We start from the raw sequence: 24,700 nt of genomic DNA on the forward strand, positions 1-24,700 counted from the left end.
GAGAAATTATCCTACCTATAGCTTATCATGTTAATATCACCAGATACAGTGTGCCAGTAAAATATCTTACATATTTATCTGAGCAGTACTCTACTGATCTTACCATTTCTCCCATCTTGATCTCCGTCTACCCACTGCCTGGGCCTATAGCTACCAAAAATGACTTATAACTCCTTGTTAATAGCTCTTACATTTCAGAGGCCTTTTGGGTATAAGCCCTCCAACCCTGTTCCCTGGGACACCATTGAATGAACCTGAGGCTCCAAGTCTCTGGTGGTTTCATCTGTTCCTGGGCACCACGAGGGTTGCACAAAGCCAACACAAACTCAATACTGTTGCAATCTGTTTAATGTGGCAGCACATAAATGTTATCTCTTTTGAATTAAGACTGTATGTACATCTTCAGTGCACAGAAACAGCCTCTGAAGTGAGATCAGAGAATGTACAATTTGTTTATCAGTAATATTACTAATATGGGGAAGGAAGGCATTAGCAGCCCAGAGAAGAGAAAGGGCACGGGAAAGCCACTAATCTGAAGGGACTCTTAGCACCAAGGTAAAGGCACTAGACCTCTGCCAGCATATGCTAATAGTTACCCCAAGCACTAATGCTTCTATAGGTCTTTTTTATTTTGACACAGGGTCTTGCTCTGTTGCTCAGGCTGGAGTGCAGTGACTCAGTCATAGCTCACTGTGGCCTCGAACTCCTGGGCTCAAGCGAACCTCTCACATCAGTCTTCCAAGGAGCTAGGACTACAAGCGTGCACCACACATTCAGCTGAGTTTTGGGGTTTTGTTTTTTGTAGAGATGGGGTCTGTCTTGTCCAGGTTAGTCTTGAACTCCTGGGCTCAAGTGATCCTCCTGCCTCAGCAGCCTGGACAAAACAGTAAGACCCTATCTCTACAAAAAAAAGAACTTCAAAACTCAGCTGAGTGTGGTGGGATTACAGGCGTGAGCTACCATGTCCAGCCCCTACCAGTATTGAGGATTTAAACCCACGTGGCTTTTGGCGATATTAGGAAACTAAATCCTTTAAGAAGATGATCCTTAAGTCACCATATCTGACAAGACTGCATCCTTCCCTTGTCTATAAAATGAATTCCCAGCAAATCCCATTCCAGGCGAAGTTTCATAGGACATTAAGAAATGTACCAGAAAGCGGTTGGGCACAGTGGCTCACACCTGTAATCCCAGCACTTTGGGAGGCCGAGGTGGGAGGATCACTTGAGGCCAGGAGTTTGAGACCAGCCTGGCCAACATGGCAAAACCCCATCTCTACTGAAAATACAAAAAATTAGCCAGGCATGGTGGTACGAACTTGTAATCCCAGCTACTCAGGAGGCTGAGGCGGGAGAATCGCTTGAACCCCGGGAGGCAGAGGTTGCAGTGAGCTGAGATCATGTCACTACACTCCAGCCTGGGCAACAGCACGACTCTTGTCCCCGCCGCCAAAAAAAAAAAAAAAAAAGAAAAAAAAAGTACCAGAAGCAATTAACTCTGCAAACAGGGCCTGGAGGATGCTTTGCAACAGGAACTGACAAGTGCTTACAATGTGCCAGGCCTTGTACAAGCATCTTAGATGATGTGTTTGAGTAATTCCAGAACCGCCCTCATGAGGTAGGTACCAACAGTGCTCGTATTTCCATGGTGAGGATGTGGAGGCAGGGAGGTGGGTGAGGCTCTCTGCCATAGAGCTGGGGCTCTGCATTGTGACCCCTTTGCCATAAGCCTCTCAAGGCACCGCTGTCATTTCTGTGGACTGTAAAATTGACTGTATTACAACACTGATAGGGACCTAGGGAATTAAAAATAATAAAACCAAGGACACTGGGAAAAATACTGCTTTGCCAACATCAGCAGTGTTTAGCACTGGTGCCAGTGGGATGCAGCGTCCTCTGGAAGGATCCAGTGGAGGAAGACAAGGGAAAAAGGGAAGGAAACAAATGGGAGAGGAAGAACAGAGATAGAAGATAAAGAACAAGAAGAGAAGGAAAAATGTTTTATTTATTTTTTTAGACAGAGTCTAGCTCTGTCTCCCGGCTGGAGTGCAGCAGCATGATCCTGGCTCACTGCAGCCTCTGCCTCCTGGGTTCAAGCAATTCTCGTGCCTCAGCCTCCCAAGTACCTGGGATTATAGGTGCCTGCCACCACACCCAGCTAATTTTTGTATTTTTGGTAGAAACAGCGTTTTACCATGTTGGCCAAGCTGGTCTTGAACTCCAGACCTCAAGTGATCCACCCACCTCAGCCTCCCAAAGTGCTGGGATTACAGGCATGAGCCACCTCCACGCCCAGCCAGTAGAGGAGGAAAAAAAATATTAGGTTGGTGCAAAAGTAATTAATTGTGGTTTTTACCAACCTAATGTTTTAGGAAAAAGAAAGTCTTGGCCAGGCATGGTGGCTCAGGCCTATAATCCCAGCTACTTGGGAGGCTGAAGCAGGAGAATCGCTTGAACCCAGGAGACGGAGGTTGCAGTGAGTCGAGATCGCACCACTGCACTCCAGCCTGGGCGACAGAGACACTATCTCAAAAAAATAAAAATAAAAATAAAAAAGTCTGTAGGGAAGGGTGGATCCCAGCCCAGGCATTTAGAAGAAACTCAATGAATACTTGCTGCACCAACAGAATAGAGGCTCACCTAAAGCTAATGCTGTATGACCATCCTTTTCGAGGACTCTAAACATAGACAGTGCTAAAGCTGTGACAGAAATGGGAATTCCAAGGAAGTTCAGGCAAAAACTTGTATAAGCAATACTTCCTCAGGGTAGAAAAACAAAATTCAACAATATAGAAAGGTATAAGATTAAAAGGTAAGTCATCAACTTCCAACCTGACCCTCTCAGGAGGTCCCCTGAATTATGTGTCCTCTCAGAAATACACAAGCAAGCATACATTTCCCTCTAAACACAACAGTATCATAAAGGGCACACTGCAACTTGCATCTTCAGCCCAAGGGTCTGCCTGACAAATGAGCTCACAAAGGATGGCAGAGACCTGTGGCACAGTCTGTTAAGGCTGTAATTCATATTGCACCACCAAGATGGCAAAATTATTTCCTTTTATTCTGTGGAACGTCACTAAAGTAAATAGACATGTGCATGATTTATGTTAATTTATACATGATGAGAATTAAGGCTGAAAATGACTTCTGGGGAAACTTCTACTATTAGTTTCAGATCTTCTGGGCAGGGGCTGACTTCTCTTGGCTTACTTATACTTCCTAACTCCCAGTGGGCCTGAATAGACACTGGCCAGACTTTCAAAGTAGCTTCTTGAAGATGGATGATGATCTGGAAGGAAAAACAAGAAATAAATGTTTTCTCTAAGCACTGAAATGTTTCCTGTTCTTTCCATACTGCACCATTACCCACTCACATTGCCAAAGCTGTTAACATTTACATCCTTTCCTGCCACCAGCTCTTCTAGGGCATGTCCATAAATGGACTTGAAAATGATGCATGGTATTTCCATAGTACTATGTGAATACTGTTCAAGACCAGACCAAGCCGTGAGCCATGACTGCATTTCGAGTATCACACGTACCCTCTCAAAGAATAGTGTTCTAGCATCAAACTACAGTTTGCTTCTATTTGGACCTTAACTTTCTCAAAGAATGCAAGAGCTTTTGTTTTGTACTATGACCCTTTGATATCCTTGTCTTTTCTAGCTTTTTCTAGTTTTTCTCAGGTGGTCCCCCAACCTGTTCCACACAGGATTTGTAACTTCAGGTCATTTGCATGGTTGTCAGAATGCCCCTTCGCTAATGTCCAAATGAGGGTTCAGTTTCCCAAAACTCACGTCTTTCTTTTTTCTTGGTTAATTCCTCATTTCGCTAAGTACATTGCTAAATAACTTCTTAGGAAGAGAGTGGGGTGGCAAACCCTTGCATGTATGAAAACATCCAGATAGATTCGGCTAGGTGTGAGCACATGTTGAAAGTAATCTTCCCTGTGACCTTACAGGACACTCCTCCATTGTCTAAAAGCTTCTTATTGCCAGTAAGACGGGTGTTAAGTCTAGTTCTCATTTTTTTCATAGGCAAGCCACTTTTTTCTTCTCTGGAGAAAGATGTTAGGATTTTCATGTTTGATATTTTTGAAATTTCAACAGGATGTGTCTAGGGATATAAGTGCACACTGCAACTTGCTGCTTCAGCCCCAAGGGTCTGCCTAAGGAGAGACATGTCCTGTTGAAATTTCAAAAATATCAAACAATGCAGTGTCACTCATTGCAGTCGGTACTCAGGGCCCTTTCACCTAAGGCCCTAAGAACTGCCAGATTGGTCCTGTTTCCTTCTCTTTTCTATTATACTTCCTAAGACATTTGCTAACTCTTGCCTTCTAACTACCTATTCAGAGTATACAGACTGTTAGTTGTTCCTGACCTGCAATGTGTCATCAACTCTGAACCCCAAGCCTCCTGGGGCTTCAGCAGAGGGAGTCTAACCTCTCCTATAGTTTCCTCTGTAGTTTATTGGACAGCAGCTTTCTCCCCTACACTGTCAACCTGTGACAAGCCATGCTGCGCTTCTTCCAAAAATGTGTTGAAATATATTTCAATTCATTGGTTATTGCCAACTCTCATTCCTATCCCCTCTCCCCTCAGGGAAGTCTGAAAAGAAATGTTTTGAAAGCATTAGAATGTGAATTTTTATAGCATCAGTTTGAGCCCTACAATTCATAAATAAGCTACATGAGGAAAAAAGCCAAATCCTTACCCAGTAACAACTTACCTGTTTAGAATAATCCATTCACCTGTTCTGTTTCAGGGTCCAAATCAATATCGTAAAAACAGGGCCGGGTGGGGAGTCCAGGCATTGTGCTCATCTAGGATGTAAAAAAGCATTATAAATAAACTAATGCTGGGCACAGTGACTCACGCCTATAATCCCAGGCTGAGGTGGGAGGATCACTTGAGGCCAGGAGTTCTAAACCACCCTGGGCAACATAGTGAGACCCCCATCTCTACAGGAAATAAAAAATTAGCTGGTTATGATGGCATGTGCCTGTAGTTCCAGCTACTTGGGATGCTAAGGCAGGAGGATTGCTTGAGGCTAGGAGGTTGAGGCCACAGTGAGCCATGATCATCCCATTGCCTGGGCGACAGAGTGAGGCCATGTCTAAAATAAACGTAAAGTCATCTTTACTTTCACTTTTCCTTCAGAAAGAAAGCCCAAGAAAGCCCAAGACATCATTTTATAGTTGTCAATAAAGTGGGTACTCTTCCTGTTACATATTAAAAATCAAGTCACCAATCCTGTTAAAAAAACTCAGAAACTGATCCCTGCCGGGCGTGGTGGCTCATGCCTATAATCCCAGCACTCTGGGAGGCCAAGGCAGGTGGATCACCTGAGGTCAAGAATTTGAGACCAGCCTGACCAACATGGTGAAACCCCGTCTCTACTAAAAATACAAAAATTAGCTGGGCATGGTGGCGTGTGCCTGTAATCCCAGCTACTCGGGAGGCTGAGGCAGGAGAATCGCTTGAACATGGGAGGCGGAGGTTGCAGTGAGCCGAGATCGTGCCACTGCACTCCAGCCTGGGTGACAGTGCGAGACTCCATCTCAAAAAAAAAAAAAAAGGAAAAGAAAAGAAACTGATTCCTCATGACCTGCAAACCAAACACCAGCCTTCACTATCATCTTCCATGTGGTCACAAGCAGTAGCAGGAGGTGTTTCCACCTTCACCTTACAAGAATGAGTGCTGGGGAGTAGAGGAGTTGCTCACTCGCCTCCTCAGCTCACGCTTTGCAAGACCAAAAGGAGGTGCAGCGCTTGTCTGCTTTTAAATTTTGTTTCGTTCAGTCTTGCTAGCTGAGCTGCCCATGTGATTTTTGCTTCAGCAACACGATGGTAGGAGTTAGTATCCTTTAACTTGGGCCAAGACACGTTTGTACATAATCTAGATGGTTTTATAATCACCATTCTTACTGGCCCAAAATGGCCTTCTAAAACTAAACTTGTAATGCTTACAAATTATATTTGTACTCACTACTTTTCTAAAGACTCGGCTTTGACAAATTTCTACTTAGATGCAAATATGTATGGCTTGCAAGTGAAAACTCCATATATTTTTATCTGTAACAATGTCCTATATAATGAATACACACAAGTTCCAAATTAAATCTAGACAGGAAAACAGCTTAAGTTACTTCTAAAACTTAACTATAAAAAGGTTATTAAAAAAGAATGAGTTATCTTCTGTAACACAAAACATCATCAACACTTTAGAAAACCTCATTCTGACTGACTTCTGAGTACCAGTCAATATTCCCCAAAACACATTATAGGGATCTGACAACTGGTTTATATTCTCATATTGTGTAAGAGGTAAGGAGGTGCTAGGTGTGAGACAAGTAGGAGAAAGGAAAGGATGGGTCCTTAGACACAGCAGAAAAACTGGAAGATGACATTATAAAGATAAAAGACACATGCCCATTGTTGTAGACGGGCATGTACATGTCAGCAGAAAACCCTAAAGATGGTTCCCCAAACAGTGATGAGTAGGATTTTTGATATTTTCACTCGTTCCCCAAGAGGATTTTCCCTCCTAAACACTGGTCACTGATAATCAGAAAAAATACAAAAAAAGAAAATATTATGTGTACGCACATGTATGAACCTAGATATAAAGTTTGAAAATAAGCCATCACACTTTGAATTAATATAGAAAATATTCAAATAATCTGTCTCGTTAAGGCCCCAACAGCAACTGGAAGGTGTTAGAATAGTGATTAAACCATTTGATCATGTGTGGAAACGTCTTGGTCCAACTTAAAGTTGAAGGCCTCTGACACATACTTTGTTCTAAATGAGAAAGTCTTGAGTTCAGCAGCCTGACTCTCATTGGCCTGACTGCTTCCAGATTTGCTTTCACCTCTACTGTTACCCTTCTCTTCATGTGAAGATCAGAAGTGACAAGAAAGAGTACAGCTACCCCTCTTTCAGCTGGTAGCTGCTGACAACTTCTCCAAAAAGAACAACACATATGTCTGCAATATTCAAGGTACTGGGTAAAAATGGTGGAACATTCCTACCAAAAGGGATTTCTACAAATCCTGGAGACTGATGTACATCATAGCAAGGCTAAGCCTTCTGCTCTCTAGAGAGCTAAGGAGGCAGTGAGATGCAGGCATTTGTGCTAAGCACCACTGTGATGTGATGATGTTGCCCTACGGTGTGAGCTGAGGGCAGCAGGGCTCTCACCTTTCATAATTTCAAGGCCAAGATCTGAAGAGGTGAAAATGAATTCACCTCTAATGTCCTACGTTTTCAACTCTATAATGCCACCTCCTACCACTTTCTTACTATACTGAAAGAATGACATAAATCCAAAAGGATATATGTTGGTTTCTTTTCCATGTGTGTTGGTTTAGTTTAATATTTCAATCCTGTATTGCATGGCAGTACAACCTGTAGATATAGGATACAGGGCAGATTTAGGGGATAACCTAGATTCAGGATCCAAGTTAACCTTGGAACAATGTCAGCCCAAACTATGATTATGTCCTTAAGCATCCCTCCCCTCTGCTTCCCAATTGGCAATATTCTTCCTTGAATATGCATAAAATCTGTAAGATAAGAAAGCATTGGACACCTTGTTCACCTTGAAGCGTAAATAAGCAACCTCACCTTTCATATCTCAAGGGTCCATTTGCATTTTTTAATGGGGAAATTCCTTACTTAAAAATAATGAACCCCCTGAATTTCAGACATAAGTTCTAGGCCTGTCAGTAAAACCTCTGTCCCTACCTCCTAGGGCTGTGGGGGCACTGAGTTAATCTATGTAAGGCTCCCAATAAACATTAACTGTGGTTATGTTAGCACTACTCCAGCCTATCAGCTGGGCTCATCCTAGATTCAGTGAAGGGCATGGTGCCCCTGGGAAACAGAATTTTTTATTCAGTATGAGTATTCCTGGCATCATTCTTGAATTGACACCAACATGGTCCACAGCAAGAGCTATATAGCTCCTGCTTTATAGCTTATGATCCACAGCAATCATAATAGGCCCGATTCCAATTTTCTTCTGGGCAGTGAACTCTGCTCACTTGGCATTTGCTTGATGGTTTTGGCAACACACTTCAGACAAGAAGGGCAGATGCGCCCACTGCTCCCTTGCAGCACGCACTTACCGTTCCTACTAAGGGGTATAGAAAACCAGCCCCAATGCTGGCGCAGATGTCACGAATGGGCAGAACGAAGCCTGTAGGGACACCTTTTTGCTCTGGGTTGTGAGACAAAGACAAGTGTGTTTTAGCCATGCAGATGGGGAGATTCCCAAAGCCCTGGGGAAAGAAGGGAAGAGAGGGAGAACAAATGAAAAGATGACAACCCAGCAATGACCATCTGGGCCCTGTGATTACATGGATTCTTCAATTTATTTGAAACATCCAACTCCCTTTATATACATCTCTATCTTGCTGTCCTCCAGCTTATTTATTATGCCAAAAAAAAAAAAGAAAAAGAACTGTTGGGTGAGGGAGTTAGGTACTCACAACTGTAGTCCACAAGTGAATATTTTATTTCCATCTATGGAAATAACATAAAACCAATTTAAAATAACAGTTTGGAGTAGATATGAGAATAAAATTGGAGAGGGTCAGGTGCAGTGGCTCATGCCTATAAATTCCAGCACTTTGGGAGACTGAGACGGGTGGACTGCTTGAGCCCAGGAGTTCAAGACCAGCCTGGGCAACGTGGCAAAACCCCATCTCTACAAAAAACACAAAAATTAACCAGGTGTGGTGGTGCGTGCCTGTAGGCCCAGCTACTCAGGAGGCTGAGGTGGGAGGATCGCTTGAGCCTAGGAGTCAGAGGCTGCAGTGAGCTGAAATTGTGCCACTGCACTCTAGCCTGGGCAATGGAGCCAGACCCTATCTCAAAAAAAAAAAAAAAAACTGGAGACGTTCTCAATATTTTGGTAAGACGTTCTGTATTTCCTCATGGATTTCTACACATTCATACACCACCTATGGGTAAATAAAGAACCAGGGACTGGGCCGCCTAATCCAAACCCAGTATTTCAGAGGAGAGAAGGCTGCCACCCAGAGAAGTGAAGCAACGGGTACTTGGCAGGGCTGGGAGGACCCAGAGATTGTGACTCCAAGTCCTGCTTTGCAAAGAGTTGAAAGGACAAACTAACCAAACATCTACCTGCTTTGTGTAGACTTCAGCTTTGTGTTGAGCTTCGGGGAGTAATTCAATGTCATCTGCTCCATAGATCTTCTGTGCAATGATCCTGATTTTATCCTCAACTGGGAGCTAATGCACAAGAAAGAGATGGGGACACCATGACTGGACACATGTGAGGACATTTAACCAGGACACAGCCACATTCTAGGTCAGAGTCCCTAAAAGGGGCAGAAGATGGTTTTTATATACATATATAAGCAAATAGTTTGAAGTTGATTGGGTTAAGAACACTTTCTTTTCTTTTTCTTTTTTTTTTTTTTTTTGAGACGCAGTTTCACTCCATTGCCAGGCTGGAGTGCAATGGCGCGATCTCAGTTCACTGCAACCCCTGCCTCCCAGGTTGAAGCGATTCTCCTGCCTCAGCCTCCCGAGTAGCTGGGATTATAGGCACATGCAACCAAGCCCGGCTAATTTTGTATTTTTAGTAGAGACAGAGTTTCTCCATGTTGGTCAGGCCGGTCTTGAACTCCCAACCTCAGGTGATCTGCCAGCCTTGGCCTCCCAAAGTGCTGGGATTACAGGTGTGAGCCACTGCACCCAGCCAGGAACACTTTCTTTTAATATCAAGCCTCAGATTTTATAAGTGAAAATATCCCACAGAGGTAAAGTTTTTATGTCTATATGTGCAGATATATTTATACACACATACATATATATATAGATACACATATTAATATATATTAAGGTTTTAAATATGTACTTACATAAGTACATATTTAAAATCTCTCACTAAGTACATCATAAACAGTGTTGCTGCCTACCCAAGAATAATTATTTCTTCATAAATAAAAAGTAGATGTTCAGGCTGGGTATGGTGGCTCATCCCTGTAATCCCAGCACTTTGGGAGGAGGCCAAGGCAGGAGGATCACTTGAGCCAGGAGTTTGAAACCAGCCTGGGCAACATAGCAACACTCTATCTCTTTAAAAAATAAAAATTTTAAAATAATAATAAAAATTAAAAAGTAGATGTTCTAATACTGGAGATCAGTCCTGTCAAACCAGACCTGGGGACACTGTTTATGAAATAAGACAACCAATGTCCATCTACATAACTCCCAGTCTGTATATGAGAGGCAGATGCTACCCTTAACACAACTGATTAAGTGCAGGCACCAGGAATTAGGAAATAGTCATAAAATCAAAATCACCTAGGTATTAGAAAAAACAACCCAGTGATTTACATGATCAACACGCATTGGGCATGTCCACTTTCTGTGGCACCTGAAGCAAACAGTGCAGTGGACAGAGACCAGTGGTCTAACTGGTGAAGGCCTCAGTCCCATGGGCTGTTTCCTCCGGGGCAAAGCCTTCAGAGAAGTGGAGCTGGCTTCTTAAATGCTGTGTAGACTAGTTCAGGGCATTAAGATTCAAAGAGAACAGAATACGGAGAGGTTGCCTAAAGGAAATGAGAAGCAAACCTACTCATGGGTAATTTGGATGAGCAAATTACAAAAATTAGGCAATATATCTGTCTTTATAGCAACTAAAGCTAAAAGAACATATTAGGCAATTTGAGACAGAGTTTTGCACTTGTTGCCCAGGCTGGAGTGCAATGGCGTCATCTCAGCTCACCGCAACCTCTGCCTCCCGGGTTCAAGAGATTCTCCTGCCTCAGCCTCCCAAGTAGCTGGGATCACAGGCATGCGCCACCATGCTTGGCTAATTTTATATTTTTAGTTGAGAAGAAGTTTCACCATCTTGGTCAGGCTAGTCTCGAACTCCTGACCTTAGGTGATCCACCCGCCTCAGCCTCCCAAAGTGCTGGGATTATAGGCATGACCACGGCGCCCAGCCAAGTTTTGTTTTTAAAAGGAGCAATAATCTATCTATAAAAACAAAAATTCCCTTTTGAACTAAACAATGATAATTTATGAAGGGGCTTTATATAATGGGCATGAATAAAGTGAATATTCAATAAGGACTTTATAAAGATGAAACGCAGATTATTTTCATATGCATCTCATAACTGGAGCTCTATAAATGCCAAGGCACATTTAGAACTTCTGAAGCAAAAGCACTTTGGTTGAAGGGTGATTTAAGACTAGCAGACGCTGAGTAAGACAAAAAGTGGCAGCCTCCTGTTTGCCAGAATGGATAAAAGTCGCAAGTAGAAATGGGTTCCAAAGTCCTTATGTCCCTGCTCTTTCAGGTCTCCTGCTGGTTTTCAAGGACTGGGCTTCCAGCCTTGGGTGCTATGCATTGGAGCCTGGAGAGGGTGCCTATAAATGCTTTGCATTTGTGTGCAAATTTGTGTTTATGGCATTTTTCTTTTTTCTAAAAGGATGATTGCTGAACAGATTTTAAAACTTGTCTATAAAATCAAAGCTCAACAGGAGAATGTCAATGTCAATGTCAATTAACTGTAAGTGTATTATATCTGCAAGGGGCACAGAGAAATAAGAGAACACTAAAACTCAAGAGTAATAAGTTTATTCCTTCTGCTTTTTTATGGCTGTTTTTGAAAGTCTATGATTATTAAAAACCAAGCCAGGCCAGGCACATTGGCTCATGCCTATAATCCCAGCACTTTGGGAGGCTGAGGCAGGAGGATCACTTGAGCCCAGGAGTTCAAGACCAGCCTGAGCAATATAGGGAGACCCAGTCACTACAAGAAAAATAAAAAAATAAAACAAATTTTTTTTTTGAGACGAAGTTTCGCACTTGTTGCCCAGGCTAGAGTGCAGTGGCGTGATCTCAGCTCATTGCAACCTCCACCTCCCGGGTTCAAGTGATTCTCCTGCCTCAGCCTTCCAAGTAGCTGGGATTACAGGGGCCCGCCACCACGCCCAGCTAATTTTTTGTATTTTTAGTAGAGATGGGGTTTCACCATGTTGGCGAGGCTGATCTCCAACCCTTGACCTTAGGTGATCCACCAGCCTCGGCCTCCCAAAGTGCTGGGATTACAGGGGTGAGCCACTGTGCCCGGCCAATAAAACAAATTAGCCAGGCTTGGTAGTACATGTCTGTGGTCCCACCTACTCAGGAGGCTGAGGTGGGAGGACCACTTGGGCCCAGGAGGTTGAGGCTGTAGTGTGCCATGATTGTACCACTGCACTCCAGCCTGAGCAACAGAGCAAGACCCTGTCTTAAAACAAAAAACAAACAAAAAAATCAAGCCAAAAACTAGCCTAGAGAATAGGAAAAATTAACTACAGCATATATCTCATATTCCTAACAAAGTTTCCAATTGTTTCCATACTACTTAATGTCAAATCACATCCTGAAATACACTGGACAGATAAATGAAAACAAAACACAACCCTATAATAAGAACAACCTTCTCCTGAACTAACTTTATTGTATCATAGAGTAAGCAGGGCTCTACTTAGACCAGGTGTAATTTAATTTGCTTAGTGATGGAAAAAATGATGAAGCTTCCTGGAGTACTTTGGTTTTGCATGTGAGGGCCCTGAAGTTGAGGTAGCACCTTACCGGGAAGTGAGCGTGGGGGCACACTTCTTTCCCCTACTACTGAAAAGCCATCAGAAAAATTTTGTAAGCTCGATGCAGCCCCTTACCAATCTGCTACATGGTTGGTGCCTTGTGCTAAGGCTACAGTGGATTACATATTTGGTCTATATGTAACCTTCTCTTCTGCTACCTATACTTTGACCCTTTTCAAAGTTAGGATATGAGCAACGGTTCCCCCTCCACCCTGTGGTATTCCTGCTTAAATCCCCTCTGTAAGTGAGCAGCGGCATATGTTTATAAGAAGGCTGTCTGGGTGGGCGCAGTGGCTCATGCCTGTAATCCCAGCACTTTGGGAGGCCAAGGCAGGTGGATCACGAGGTCAGGAGTTTGAGACCAGCCTGGCCAAGATGGTGAAACCCTGTCTACTACAAAAATAAAAAAATTAGCTGGGCACGGTGGCGGATGCCTATAATCCCAGCTACTCGGGAAGCTGAGGCAGGAGAATCACTTGAACCCAGGAGGCGGAGGTTGCAGTGAGCCGAGATCATGCCTCTGCACTCTAGCCTGGGCAAAAGAGCAAGACTCCATCTCAAAAATAAAAAGAAGGCTGTCTACAGCTGGGAGTCCAGGCTGTGGTGGTGTAAGTCACCTACGTGGGAATCAAACCACAAGGCTGAAGCTGTGAAGCATGGGGCCCTAATAGAAGTAGCCACACAGAAACTTCACTGTGCCCTTTTTGTCTTTTTCTTTTTTTGCAGACAGCAAATCACTCACCTTGAGGTCATAAAGGAGCTGGAAGCTGCTGGGTGCTTGTGCTGCTCTCTGGACGGCCTGAGCCAGGGCTAAGGCACCCTTGCCCCCTTCTGCCCAGTGACTGCACTTCACGGCATCAAAAGCCCCATGTTCTCTGGAAAGGCGGCTGATGAGGTCCAGCTCAGCCTCTGTATCCGTCCTATAAAGGAAGCACTTCATATCAAAGCATGGAAAATGGCTGGAGAGACAGAATTATCTTCTTTTTGCCATTAAACCTCTTGTGAATTACCCACTGATAAACGAACACTAACCAAGAAATTTGTCCTAGGTTTGAATCTCAGCTCCGAAACTTACTAGCTGGTGACTTTTGGCCAGTTACCTAATCTTTATGTGCCTCAATTTTCACCTGGGTAATATGGGAATAATCACAGCACTTATTTCATTGGGACGTTATGAGACTCAGATGGTAAATCCATGTAAAGTACTTAGAAAATTCCCAGCACTCCACAGGGAATCAGTAAATACTAGCTTTTAAGAATTTTGCTGGCTGGGCGCGGTGGTTCACACCTGTAATCTCAGGTGTTACTTCCCCCAGTGGAAAGGAAAAGGGCCCATAGGAGCTGAATCTGACTTTGGGAACCTCAGTGGGTGAGGTGGTGAGCCCGCTGTGACGTACGTAATGCCTGTCACAGTGCAGGCTAAAACCACAGGCTATAACCAATAGCAGTAACTGAAAAACAAAATAAAGCTAAAAGCAGTGCTATAAAATCAGCTCCAGGAGATTTTCCATATTCATCCTTTTCTCTTACACTCTACACTTACTTGAATGCATTCACGGCCACTACTACTGGAATTCCAAACATTCTGGCATTTTCAATTTGTTTCTTCAAGTTACTGAAGCCTTTTTCAACCAACTCCAGGTTCTGTAACAACAGTGAAAGGCCTATGAGATCAGAGAGTTGAAAACCACTGCAGGTTCTTCTTCAAAGGCAAACAACCTCCTCGAGCCAGCAGCCACTCACTGTCAGGACAAGGACGCCAAGAAAGAAGAGAGAGGGTCCATTCGTGCATTTTTTCCAGTGTGGTGAGTAGATGCTATGGAGAACTGCAGCTTTCACTCCAGCCTATGACACTAGAGTGAGCTCTGCTTGTTTCCCAGCCTTCAAGAAAAAAAGAGCTGGTATATTTGCTGTCATTATGCCACAACATTGTAGCTTATTTGCTGTTTGAAAGGAATTAGTTACCCTTACCCAAATTATATTTACCAATTGTGTTTATAGATTTTATGTATTCGTAGGGTTATAATACAAATTGACTCTACTCGGCACAGCACAGACCCTTCCATCAGAAGACAGAGCCTAACAACATAGTGGCTGGCACAGAAGAGGTATTCATTATATGGCTGCTGTAAATACTGCCAGGAAATATGAAGTAAGCAATGATGTTTTCAAAGGTTTTAATGAACTCGACCGTGAACGAGGGCAAGAAATAAGATAAATACTATCTTTAGGAATCAGGCCAGTGGCTGGGCCCAGTGGCTCACACTTGTAATCCCAGGACTTTGGGAGGCCGAGGCAGGAGAATCCGCTTGAGCCCAGGAGTTTGAGACAAGCCTAGGAAACATAACAAGGCCCCGTCTCTACAACTGAGAAGTTAATTAAAAAAAGAAAAAAAAAAAGGGCCGGGCCTGGTGGCTCACGCCTGTCATCCCAGCACTTTGCGGGGCCGAGGCAGGTGGATCACAAGGTCAAGAGATTGAGACTACATTGGCCAACATGGTGAAACCCCGTATCTATTAAAAATATAAAAATAAGCTAGGTGTGGTGGCGGGAACCTGTAGTCCCAGCTACTTGGGAGGCTGAGGGAGGAGAATCACTTGAACCCCAGAGGCGGAGGTTGCAGTGAGTTGAGATTACACCACTGCACTCCAGCCTGGTGACAGAGCAAGACTCTGTCTCCAAAAAAAAGAACTGAGCTGGATGTAGTAGCTCACACCTGTAATCCCAGTAATTTGGGAGGCTGAGATCAGAGGATCACTTGCACCTAGGAGTTCGACAGCAGCCTGCCTGGGCAACATAGGGAGACCTCGTCTCTACAAAAAATTAAAAAATTAGCCTGGTGTGGTGGCGTGTTCCTGTTCTTCCAGCTAGTTGGGAGGTTGAAGCAGGGAGACTGCTTGAGCCCAAGAGTTAGAGACTGCAGCTATGATCACGCCTCTGCACTCCAACCTAGGTGACAGAGTGAGACCCTGTCTGTAAACAAAAAAAAACAAAAACCGGCTGGGCGTGGTGGCTCATGCCTGTAATCCCAGCACTTTGGGAGGCCGAGGCGGGTGGATTACAAGGTCAGGAGATCGAGACCATCCTGGCTAACATGGTGAAACCCCATCTCTACTAAAAATACAAAAAAATTAGCCGGACATGGTGGCGGGTGCCTGTAGTCCCAGCTTCTTGGGAGGCTGAGGTAGGAGAATGATGTGAACCCAGGAGGCGGAGCTTGCAGTGAGCTGAGATCGCACCACTGCACTCCAGCCTGGGTGACAGAGCCAGACTCCATCTCAAAACAAAACAAAACAAAAAAAACCCACCAAAAACCAAGTACTACAAACTAAAGGGAAGCAATTAAGGAAATGTATCTTTAAGTATGTTTACTGCAGCCCTGCTTGTAGCATTGGAAAATTGTAAACATAAACCTCCTCCAAGGGGGACTGGGCCAATGAATTATGATATATACACTCAATAAATATTTATCATGCAGATGTTATGAAAGTGAGACCCATCTGTGTTAACATGGAACCTGTCCAAGATGTACTAAAGATGCAAAACCATGGAGAGCTTAATTATTCCATTTTAGGACAAACACAAAAATACATGTGTATAATTCACGAAAAATTTTTAAATGTTGAGAAATATGCATTGAACTGTTAGGGGGACTCAACTCACATACATTATATTCTTATAATGTTTAATTATTATTTTTTACAAAGGGTATATTACTATTGTAGGCTTAACAATACATTAAATATTTTAAAAATAAGAGTCTTCTATAAAAATACATATACCGAATCATGAGCAAAACCCAGCAGTAATGTTTGTGGATCCCAAAAAAGCAGAAATGTGTAGGATAAAAGGTGGAAAACAACTAGGTTCATTATAAGTGTGATTTATGCTTTTTTCCTTTAATAACTGAAAACTGAGATTATGATTTATTTGAGCTTTTAAAGAACACTGCTAATTCTTTACCTCTAGTCACATGAAAACCAATTAATATGTAAGGCTGATCAAGAACAGTTTTAAATAAGTGGAATTTCTTAAATGAAGACACCAGCTGGGCCAGCTAGGGGCAGTCACTGTAATTAGACACAGGAAAGGCTGTGGGGTGGCAGGAGGGCCAGAACTGTGAATTCCCCTCCTACGCATGAATCAGACAAATGACCATAAAAGGCAAACCATAACTCAGAAGACAGGCAGACTCAAGGTACCAGCAATTTTTTCTAGCCAGTTTTGAAATACTTCATTTGGGGCCTGAACAGTGACCCTGTATTGCTTGATAATTTAAAAGCCTTCCAAAAAGGCAGAAAAATTGAATTAGCAGTGACAGCAGGTGACCTTGCTACCTTATCTGATGGCCTGTCTCTCCTGTAACCACCCCAAACTGGCTTTAGAGATGTTTCTTTGATGGTAAATGACATAAATATGAAAAGATTTGAGCTCACAGTTGTTCTCTAGCCTCCTGTTTGATGCTATAAATATCCAGGAAGCTTTGTCTAGAAAAACAACCAGAATCCTGACCATATATCTTGGCCCGTTAATATGGATTTAAATCTGCAGAGGAGAAGCCATTTCAAAAAAGGTCTCTACTTGCTTCTGATCTGAATGGCATTTGGAACTTACCCAGCCAATGCAGGGAAGACAATGGAAGGGAACTGCTATTAGTCTAGGACAGGGTTTCTCAGCCTCACACTGCTGACATTTGAGCTGGATAATGTTGTAGGGGCTGTCCTGTGCATTAAAGCATGTTTAGCCAGCATCCCTGGTTTCTACCCACTAGATTCCAGTAGCACTCCCCACCTCCAGTTGTAATAATAAAGAAAAGTCTCTAGACATTGCCAAATGTCCCCAGGGTCAAAATCAGCTGTTGAGAAGCAACCACTGGTCTAGGGCAGTGGCTTATTGACACCCTTTGTGGGACAATTCTGTTTTGTGAGGTGCATCTTCCCTATCTACTCATTTAATATGACTCCTCAGCACACTGCAGGCCTTTTGGCACCCTGCACCGTGGGTCACAGCAATAACCCATTCATTTCCACATGGGCCAGGTGGAGAAATGCTGATTCAAGGTGTGGTGCTTTCTAGGACACATAATGAGAAATAATTCAGGTTACCTCCTCTATGTAAGCCTTAGGAAGAGGCAGTCCAGCAGTAACCTGGAAGGAAAAGAAACAGAGTCAGAGGCGTTCCCTATTTAAACCTCCTAGCTTAAAATGGTGCTTGTCACGTGTTAAAGGCAAGACGCTGCAATGCTGGCAGGCTGTACAGTAGTATAAGATTATTTCCTGCCCTAAGGACTTAGGGTATGTAACCAATCACACAGCACAGAACAAAATCGACTGCTTTGAGCAGCATGGAAGACCTCTATGACCTGAATTAAGGAGGTGAGAAGGACCGGATCGACGGCAGGAGAGGTGGAAAGGGGTGTACCCTAGGCAGGTGCAGTGACTCATCGAGTGAAGGCCATAGCAGTGGGGTTGGAAGTCAAGGGGAGTGTGGGGAAAGAGGAAGCAGTCGGGCCTGCAGAAGTCACCCTGGGATGTCTGTCGATAGAGCCCGTGATGAGCCCTGCCATGGTTTCATGAGCTGGTCCACAGTGCCAACCTAGCATTGGTGGAGCTGAACCATGGTGCAGGGTCAATACAAACAAGAGGGAAAACAATACAGAAGGATTTTCTTTCTCTTTTGTAGAGTATATCTAAAGGATGGAGGTGTCTGGTGCCTCCCCGCCCCGCCCCGCCCCGCCCCCAGCCCCTGGTCTTGATCTATGCCATGGCTCAGCCCTGTTGCATCCACAGAAATGAGCAAGTGGGTGAAGGTGTCCATTTAATGGGCCCCACCATGGGCAGTGGATAGTGATTAAGAAGCTCTGCCCTCTCCCATTGCAGTCAGCCTATGTGCTCCAACTCCAGAAGGGGCTGTGTGGAGGCAGAACAAGAAGCAAGGACCTTACAGGTAGCTTCCTGTCAGCAAGCTAATGGGAGCAGGAGGCCGACTCTCTTGACAGAGCCATATGTGCAAATGTTCCCCTCCATGCACAGCATTATGGGACATTATCCTGACTGTGAGGTCAGGAGGAAGCAAGGAAAGGAGGAGCGATGGTGTGAGGGTGAGTGAGGGGTGTAAGAGAGAGGAATATTAGTTGTGACTGGGGAAAAAAAAGGGAGTCTATCCTGCGCTACTAGCAGAAAGGGGCGTGCTGGGTTGGGAGTGCCTTTGGCACTAGGGATAACTAAGCCTGGCTAGGGGTTCTGGGGTTATTATGGCAGCATTCCCAGTGTGCTCTGGGGACCCAATCCTTTGAAGGGGTCCATGAAGTCAAAACTATTTCCATAAGATTCTGTAACATCTTATGGCCCTTTTACTCTCATTATCATTCTCTCATTGAGCATATAATGGACTTTTCCAAAGGTTATGAGACATGTGATGTCACAACAGATCAAGTGCTATCTTCAATTAAGCCAGACCCAGAGAAGATCTGAAAAATGTACAATGCCTAAATTTTGCTGGGAAAAGATAGTGTATTTTCATGTTTACAAAGTTCTTTATGTTAACATGTAACTCAGTTTTAATTTCTAATATGGTAAATATCAATAGCTATAACCCACATGAATAAAAGCTCTTTTAGGCCCTCAATAACTGTCAAGAGTGTAAAGAGGTTCTGAGGCCAAAACAGAGAACTGCTACATTAGGACAAACCCCGACCAAAAGAAATTTGATTTTTATCCTGTAGGCGAGGGAGGCCTTATTTCCTAAGTTACAATACAAGCTCCTGGTGGACAGGAATTTAATAGTTTTTCAAATGATTTCAGAAAACCTAGCACCATGTCTTTTCACGTAGGCCCTAAAGAAAAGGTGTTAAAATACTAGGATAAAAAGTAGTAGGAATTTCTAAGCAGTAGGAATTCAGAGAAATACAAAATTCAGGCTGGAGGTGAGGTTGAGCCAGTCTCCATCTGTTTCTCTGTTACCCAGGGCAGCCCTGGGCAGATCCGCCGTTCCCCTCTCCCCCACTCCCTCCCTAGGGTGTGGAGGCCCTGTCCAGCATGAACTACTCAAGAAAGGGCTGACCTCTGTCTCAGCTAACTGGTTTGGTTGGCTGGTTGCCAGTGTCACCATACAGAGGGATGCAGATTTAAAAAGAACAGTCTGAACGTAAAACAGTTTTTTGTGGGGCTAGCCAAGTACACGTCCTTGGAGGGGTTTAGATATTGTCAGATGTCCTCCGAAAGGTAGGCCAGGCAGCCAATTTTGGCCGTCTTAAAATGCTGAGCACTGACAGTGCCTGTGAGTGATAAGTCAGCCAACACAAGGGCTGTCTGCCCGTCCCTTGCTTTTACAGCCTATTAATCATGAGGATAAGAGCAACTCAATGAAGAAACAGGCAGCAGTCATCCAACTTCCTTTCGGCCGTCAGCACACTGCCGATAATCAGATACTTCAACCCACCGCTCACCGTGGGGCCGCCCCCGTGCATCTTGAGAGCCCTGACAGTGGCAACAAGCACCACCACATGAGGGCAGAGGCCGGAATACCGGCATTTGATGTTAAAAAACTTTTCCATTCCAATGTCTGCTCCAAATCCCGCTTCCGTCACTGTAAAGAGGAAAGCAACAGTAAAAATGCCATCCCAATTCCCCTGATGTTAAAAGAAACATACAGTCTATTCACTGGTTTTGCAAAAAATACTAACCTACAAACCCTTCTGGGCCAACAAGCTTGAGTGCGATCCGGTCTGCAATGATGGAGGAATTGCCATGTGCGATGTTGGCAAACGGGCCAGCATGGACAAACACTGGAGTGCCCTGTGGAAACCAGGACACCGTGAGCTGAGCTGCCAATCCTGCTTCAAAGTGGGATCACACACTCAACGGTATGGAATTGATTTAGAATCGGAAGGAAGAATACTTCCCAGAGGGAAAATACAAAGTCATCTCCTTTATTTCAGTAACGTCCCAGTCACAGGTGTGAGGAAGAATGAGAAGAAAGAGATGAGCAAGCGGAGAAGGTCTTGACTACCCAGGTTAAGTGTGCTTTATAACCACTCTGCTCTGACTGTCCAAAACCAATTCAAGAAGGCAGGAGTCACTCTGCTCACCTCCAGTGTCTGCATGAGATTGGGCTTGATTGCGTCCTTCATAAGCACTGTCAGTGCACCACTCACCCCCTACAAAACAAATGTGTGCAGCATCAACTCCCACCAGCAAAAAAAACCAACCTTCTGAAACCAACATTTGACATTCTAGGCTTACCCATGTTAGCCATCTTGGACCAATTGATACTTTTACCTGAATTGGACCATTCATGGTTTTTTTCTGGATATGCTATGAAGTTACTGATTGTTTATTTATTTATTTTTTGAGATGGAGACTCGCTCTGTTGCCCAGGCTGGTGTGCAGTGGCACAATCTCGGCTCACTGCAAGCTCCACCTCCCAGGTTCATGCCATTCTCCTGCCTCAGCCTCCCGAGTAGCTGGGACTACAGGCACCCGCCACTATGCCCGGCTAATTTTTTTGTATTTTTAGTAGAGACAGAGTTTCACTGTGTTAGCCAGGATGGTCTCAATCTCCTGACCTCGTGATCCACCCGCCTTGGCTTCCCAAAGTGCTGGGATTACAGGTATGAGCCACCGCACCTGGCCAAAGTTGCCAGATAGAATAAAAATGATTGGCCGGGCGTGGTGGCTTATATCTGTAATCCCAGCACTTTTAGAGGCCGAGGCAGGTGGATCACAAGGTCAGGAGTTCAAGACCAGCCTGAGCAACATGGAGAAACCCTGTCTCTACTAAAAATACAAAAATTAGCCGGGCGTGGTGGCACACGCCTGTAAACCCAGCTACTCAGGAGGTTGAGGCAGGAGAATCTCTTGAACCCGGGAGGTGGAGGTTGCAGTGAGCTGAGATCATGCCACTGCACTCCAGCCTGGGTGACAGAGCAAGACTCCGTCTCAAAAAAAAAAAAAAAAAAAAAAAAGACATTCACCTGTAATATCTGGAAAAACATGTAACTCTGGAAACAAGCATCTTAATCAAGCTCTGCTGCTGACCAACGTGAGAAATCCATTCTAGACTAGTTTAGGGCGCGGCAATGATCATTCCCAGAGTACTCAGTTATTTGTAACTCTGGTATCTGGGCAGAAATTTCTATAAATACCAAACTCAATATGTGTCTTCCAAAGCTGAAACTGCAATATTACGCAAGAGTTCAATACCAACTTTTAACATCAGGTCACTCTATTAAGCCATCAAAGTGTAACTGAACTAACTAGCAACAAAGATAAAGCAATGGTACTCTTGATGTTCTCTGCAAATTGAAGTCATACACCCACTTTTAGAGATGCCCACAGGATGAAGATGTTAAATCATCTGGAACTTGTGATCTATTACTAAAGCATACCAGCTATTATTCACTCTGATATACTTTTTAAACATTTCATAATTATCTTGTAATTAGCAAAATAGGATTAAATCGATGAGTTAATTGCAACGTCTTAAGTACAGCGTTAAATTTTGTTATTAATAACTGCTGAAAGACCCTAGGACAACAGACACAGATATGTCGCCAAGCCTGGCGTGTCTGGGTACCCACCAGATCTTCGGCACTGACGGGCTCTCCTTTCTTACTGGATGCCACCACCATTTTGCCCAGTCTGTCTCTCATGTCTTCTAGAGAAGTGGTGAGAGCCAGGACAGCCATAATTTCACTGGCCACAGAGATATCAAACTGGGCCTGTGGGCAGGGAAAAGAGGTACTAGCAAAAACTTTGTGTTAAACCAGAAGTGTGAATTGCAAAAGTGATCCTTTTTTACATTTGAGGCTTAAACAAATAGCTTAAAAGGATAGAATAACAGAATACTACCCAAAATACTTAATGAAAATAATCCTCTAATAGCAAAAAATATATTAATTAATTATTCCAAGACCCTGAGTTGTCAATTTTTTTTTTTTTTTTTTTGAGACAGAGTCTCGGTCTGTCACCCAGGCTGGAGTGCAGTGGCACAATCTTGGCTCAATGCAACATGCACCTTCTGGGTTCAGGCAATCTTCACGCCTCAGCCTCCCAAGTAGCTGGGATTACAGGCGCGTGCCACCATGCCCAGCTAGTTTTTATATTTTTTTAGTAGAGATGGGGTTTGGCTAGGCTGATCTTGAACTCCTGACCTCAAATGATCCGCCCGCCTCAGCCTCCCAAAGTGCTGGGATTACAGGCGTGAGCCACCACGCCCAGCCCTGAGTTGTCAATTTTTTAAAATAAATGTTATAGTAGGACCAAAAAGCTAGGATTTTATCCCTATGAAGGCCGCTTATAATCATGCGCTTATTGTTTCTTTCATATACAAGAGAACAATATGGGACCTCTTAAACCAAGGAGATATACAGTGAAATGGCTACAAAAAAGAAGCAATTTTAATCAATTTCTATGCAAGGATATTCACTTGGGGCTCTCCACCTCCAGGAAAAAATGCTGGGGGAAAAACACACAGGTGACACATGGGATTTATTGCAAAAGCTGTCAGGAGTGCTCAATGCCACACACCTACTCACTTCCATTTTAAAAGGGAGAAGGCAGAACAACACCTGGCAGTATCAATCGTATGAGAGAGGATGGAGGAGGAGAGAAGCAGCAAGATCTAGCCCTCTGAACTAATTTCCTTGGAAAGGGACAAATTGTTACCGTCCGTGTGTGACCCTTCTCCGTTGGAGCCTGTCCAATTGTGATCTTCCTCAGGAATCTATCATTGGTATCCAACACTACAGCAGACAGGCAAGATATAGAACGATTTTGAGTAAAAGGACCACAAAGTTAAAGGAAGCAGCAGAGTTTTAAAGCAATAAGTCTAATTTCATGATTGTCTATCAATATTTCAAAATGGATGGCAAAGCTAGAATATGTGTTAAAGTTAAGAAATGATGTTCATATACCATAAATACACAGGAGTTATTTTTAAAGCAAAGGAATGTGGAATGGTTTGGTTTTATTCCATCTAGAGAATGCAAACAGTTAACTAGAAATCTGGAATCTATTTTAAAGCATATTCCACATATAAGAAAAACAGAGCAGTCTACATTTTTTCAAAAGACTGAGGTTTGTGTTGTTGTTCTGTGGGATGATGACTCACTGACTTTCCACCACTGTAAGAAACACAGGAGCCATCAAATCAGGGCAAGTGCAAATATCTTTTGAAACATGCTGGGTGCCAGGCCTGGTCTGGAAATTTAGGAAACGTAGCACACTTAGCAGAGATAATTTTTATTCTGATGACAGAGTATCTATCCAATTATATAACCACAAAAAGCATGGCAAAGACCAAGCAATTAACCAACTAACGACCTCCCAGGACTAACTACTGTTAACATTTTAGTGTACCCTCAGTTCTGGTTTTTTGTATGCGTAGTGTAATAGGAAATGTATTTTACCTTTGTCATGGGTTCCTGACAAAAGGCTCATAGAGCTCTTGGAATTCCAAGGGTGATAGGAGTGTCTTGTTATTCATTACAAACTCCTTTTGATCACACCTGAGTTTATGGTAATAAGTGACTTATGGTAGGTCTCCTAGACAGCCTCAGGAAAGGAATGGTCACCAAAAAGACCAAATGATTAGAGGGCTGGAACTTTCAGTCCCACCCACCAACCTCTGGGTAAGGTGTTAGGGGTGTATAAAACTCTTGAACAGGCCGGGCGCGGTGGCTCACGCCTGTAAATCCCAGCACTTTGGGAGGCCAAGGTGGGCAGATCACCTGAGGTCAAAAGTTCAAGGCCAGCCTGACCAACGTGGAGAAACCCTGTCTCTACTAAAAGTTCAAAATCAGCCAGGCATGGTGGCGCATGCCTGTAATCCCAGCTTCTCAGGAGGCTGAGGCAGGAGAATCGCTTGAACCCGGGAAGCAGAGGTTGCAGTGAGCTGAGATCACTCCATCGCACTCCAGCCTGGGTGACAAGAACAAAACTCCGTCTCAAAAAAAAAAAAACTCTTGAACAACATGATTTGATGAGCCTCTAGGCTGGCGAACACATCCAGGTGCTGGGAGAGTGATGCCCCCTATGCTTCTCTTCCATCTGGTTGTTT

The 24,700-nt window shown here is 43.8% G+C and overlaps 2 protein-coding genes across 6 annotated transcripts in view; one reads left to right on the forward strand and one right to left on the reverse strand.

The window, feature by feature from the left end:
- ZBTB25 (zinc finger and BTB domain containing 25) overlaps window positions 1-16,119 on the forward strand; it is a 60,210-nt gene extending 44,091 nt beyond the window's left edge. Inside the window, exon 5 of the mRNA XM_063644528.1 lies at window positions 13,367-16,119. Within this exon, the coding sequence (XP_063500598.1) occupies window positions 13,367-13,395 (29 nt within the window). The 3' untranslated portion in view covers window positions 13,396-16,119. The remainder of the gene's footprint in view (window positions 1-13,366) is intronic.
- MTHFD1 (methylenetetrahydrofolate dehydrogenase, cyclohydrolase and formyltetrahydrofolate synthetase 1) overlaps window positions 3,043-24,700 on the reverse strand; it is a 72,220-nt gene continuing 50,562 nt past the window's right edge. Inside the window, exons 17-28 of one of the 5 annotated variants that reach the window (XM_055289112.2) lie at window positions 23,308-23,384; window positions 22,221-22,361; window positions 20,730-20,798; window positions 20,325-20,436; window positions 20,088-20,227; window positions 17,746-17,787; window positions 14,184-14,284; window positions 13,383-13,560; window positions 9,158-9,265; window positions 8,137-8,289; window positions 4,734-4,827; window positions 3,237-3,291 (exon numbers count right to left, since the gene is read on the reverse strand). In XM_055289112.2, coding sequence (XP_055145087.1) covers window positions 4,738-4,827; window positions 8,137-8,289; window positions 9,158-9,265; window positions 13,383-13,560; window positions 14,184-14,284; window positions 17,746-17,787; window positions 20,088-20,227; window positions 20,325-20,436; window positions 20,730-20,798; window positions 22,221-22,361; window positions 23,308-23,384 — 1,211 coding nt within the window. In that variant the 3' untranslated portion in view covers window positions 3,237-3,291; window positions 4,734-4,737. Of the gene's footprint in view, window positions 4,828-7,341; window positions 7,415-8,136; window positions 8,290-9,157; window positions 9,266-9,464; window positions 9,525-13,166; window positions 13,561-14,183; window positions 14,285-17,745; window positions 17,788-20,087; window positions 20,228-20,324; window positions 20,437-20,729; window positions 20,799-22,220; window positions 22,362-23,307; window positions 23,385-24,700 lie in introns of those variants that run through there. The other 4 variants (XM_055289111.2, XM_063644512.1, XM_063644513.1 and 1 more) reach the window with 4 other exon arrangements.

Source organism: Symphalangus syndactylus, chromosome 8, assembly GCF_028878055.3.
Source record: "Symphalangus syndactylus isolate Jambi chromosome 8, NHGRI_mSymSyn1-v2.1_pri, whole genome shotgun sequence".
NCBI lineage: Eukaryota > Metazoa > Chordata > Mammalia > Primates > Hylobatidae > Symphalangus > Symphalangus syndactylus.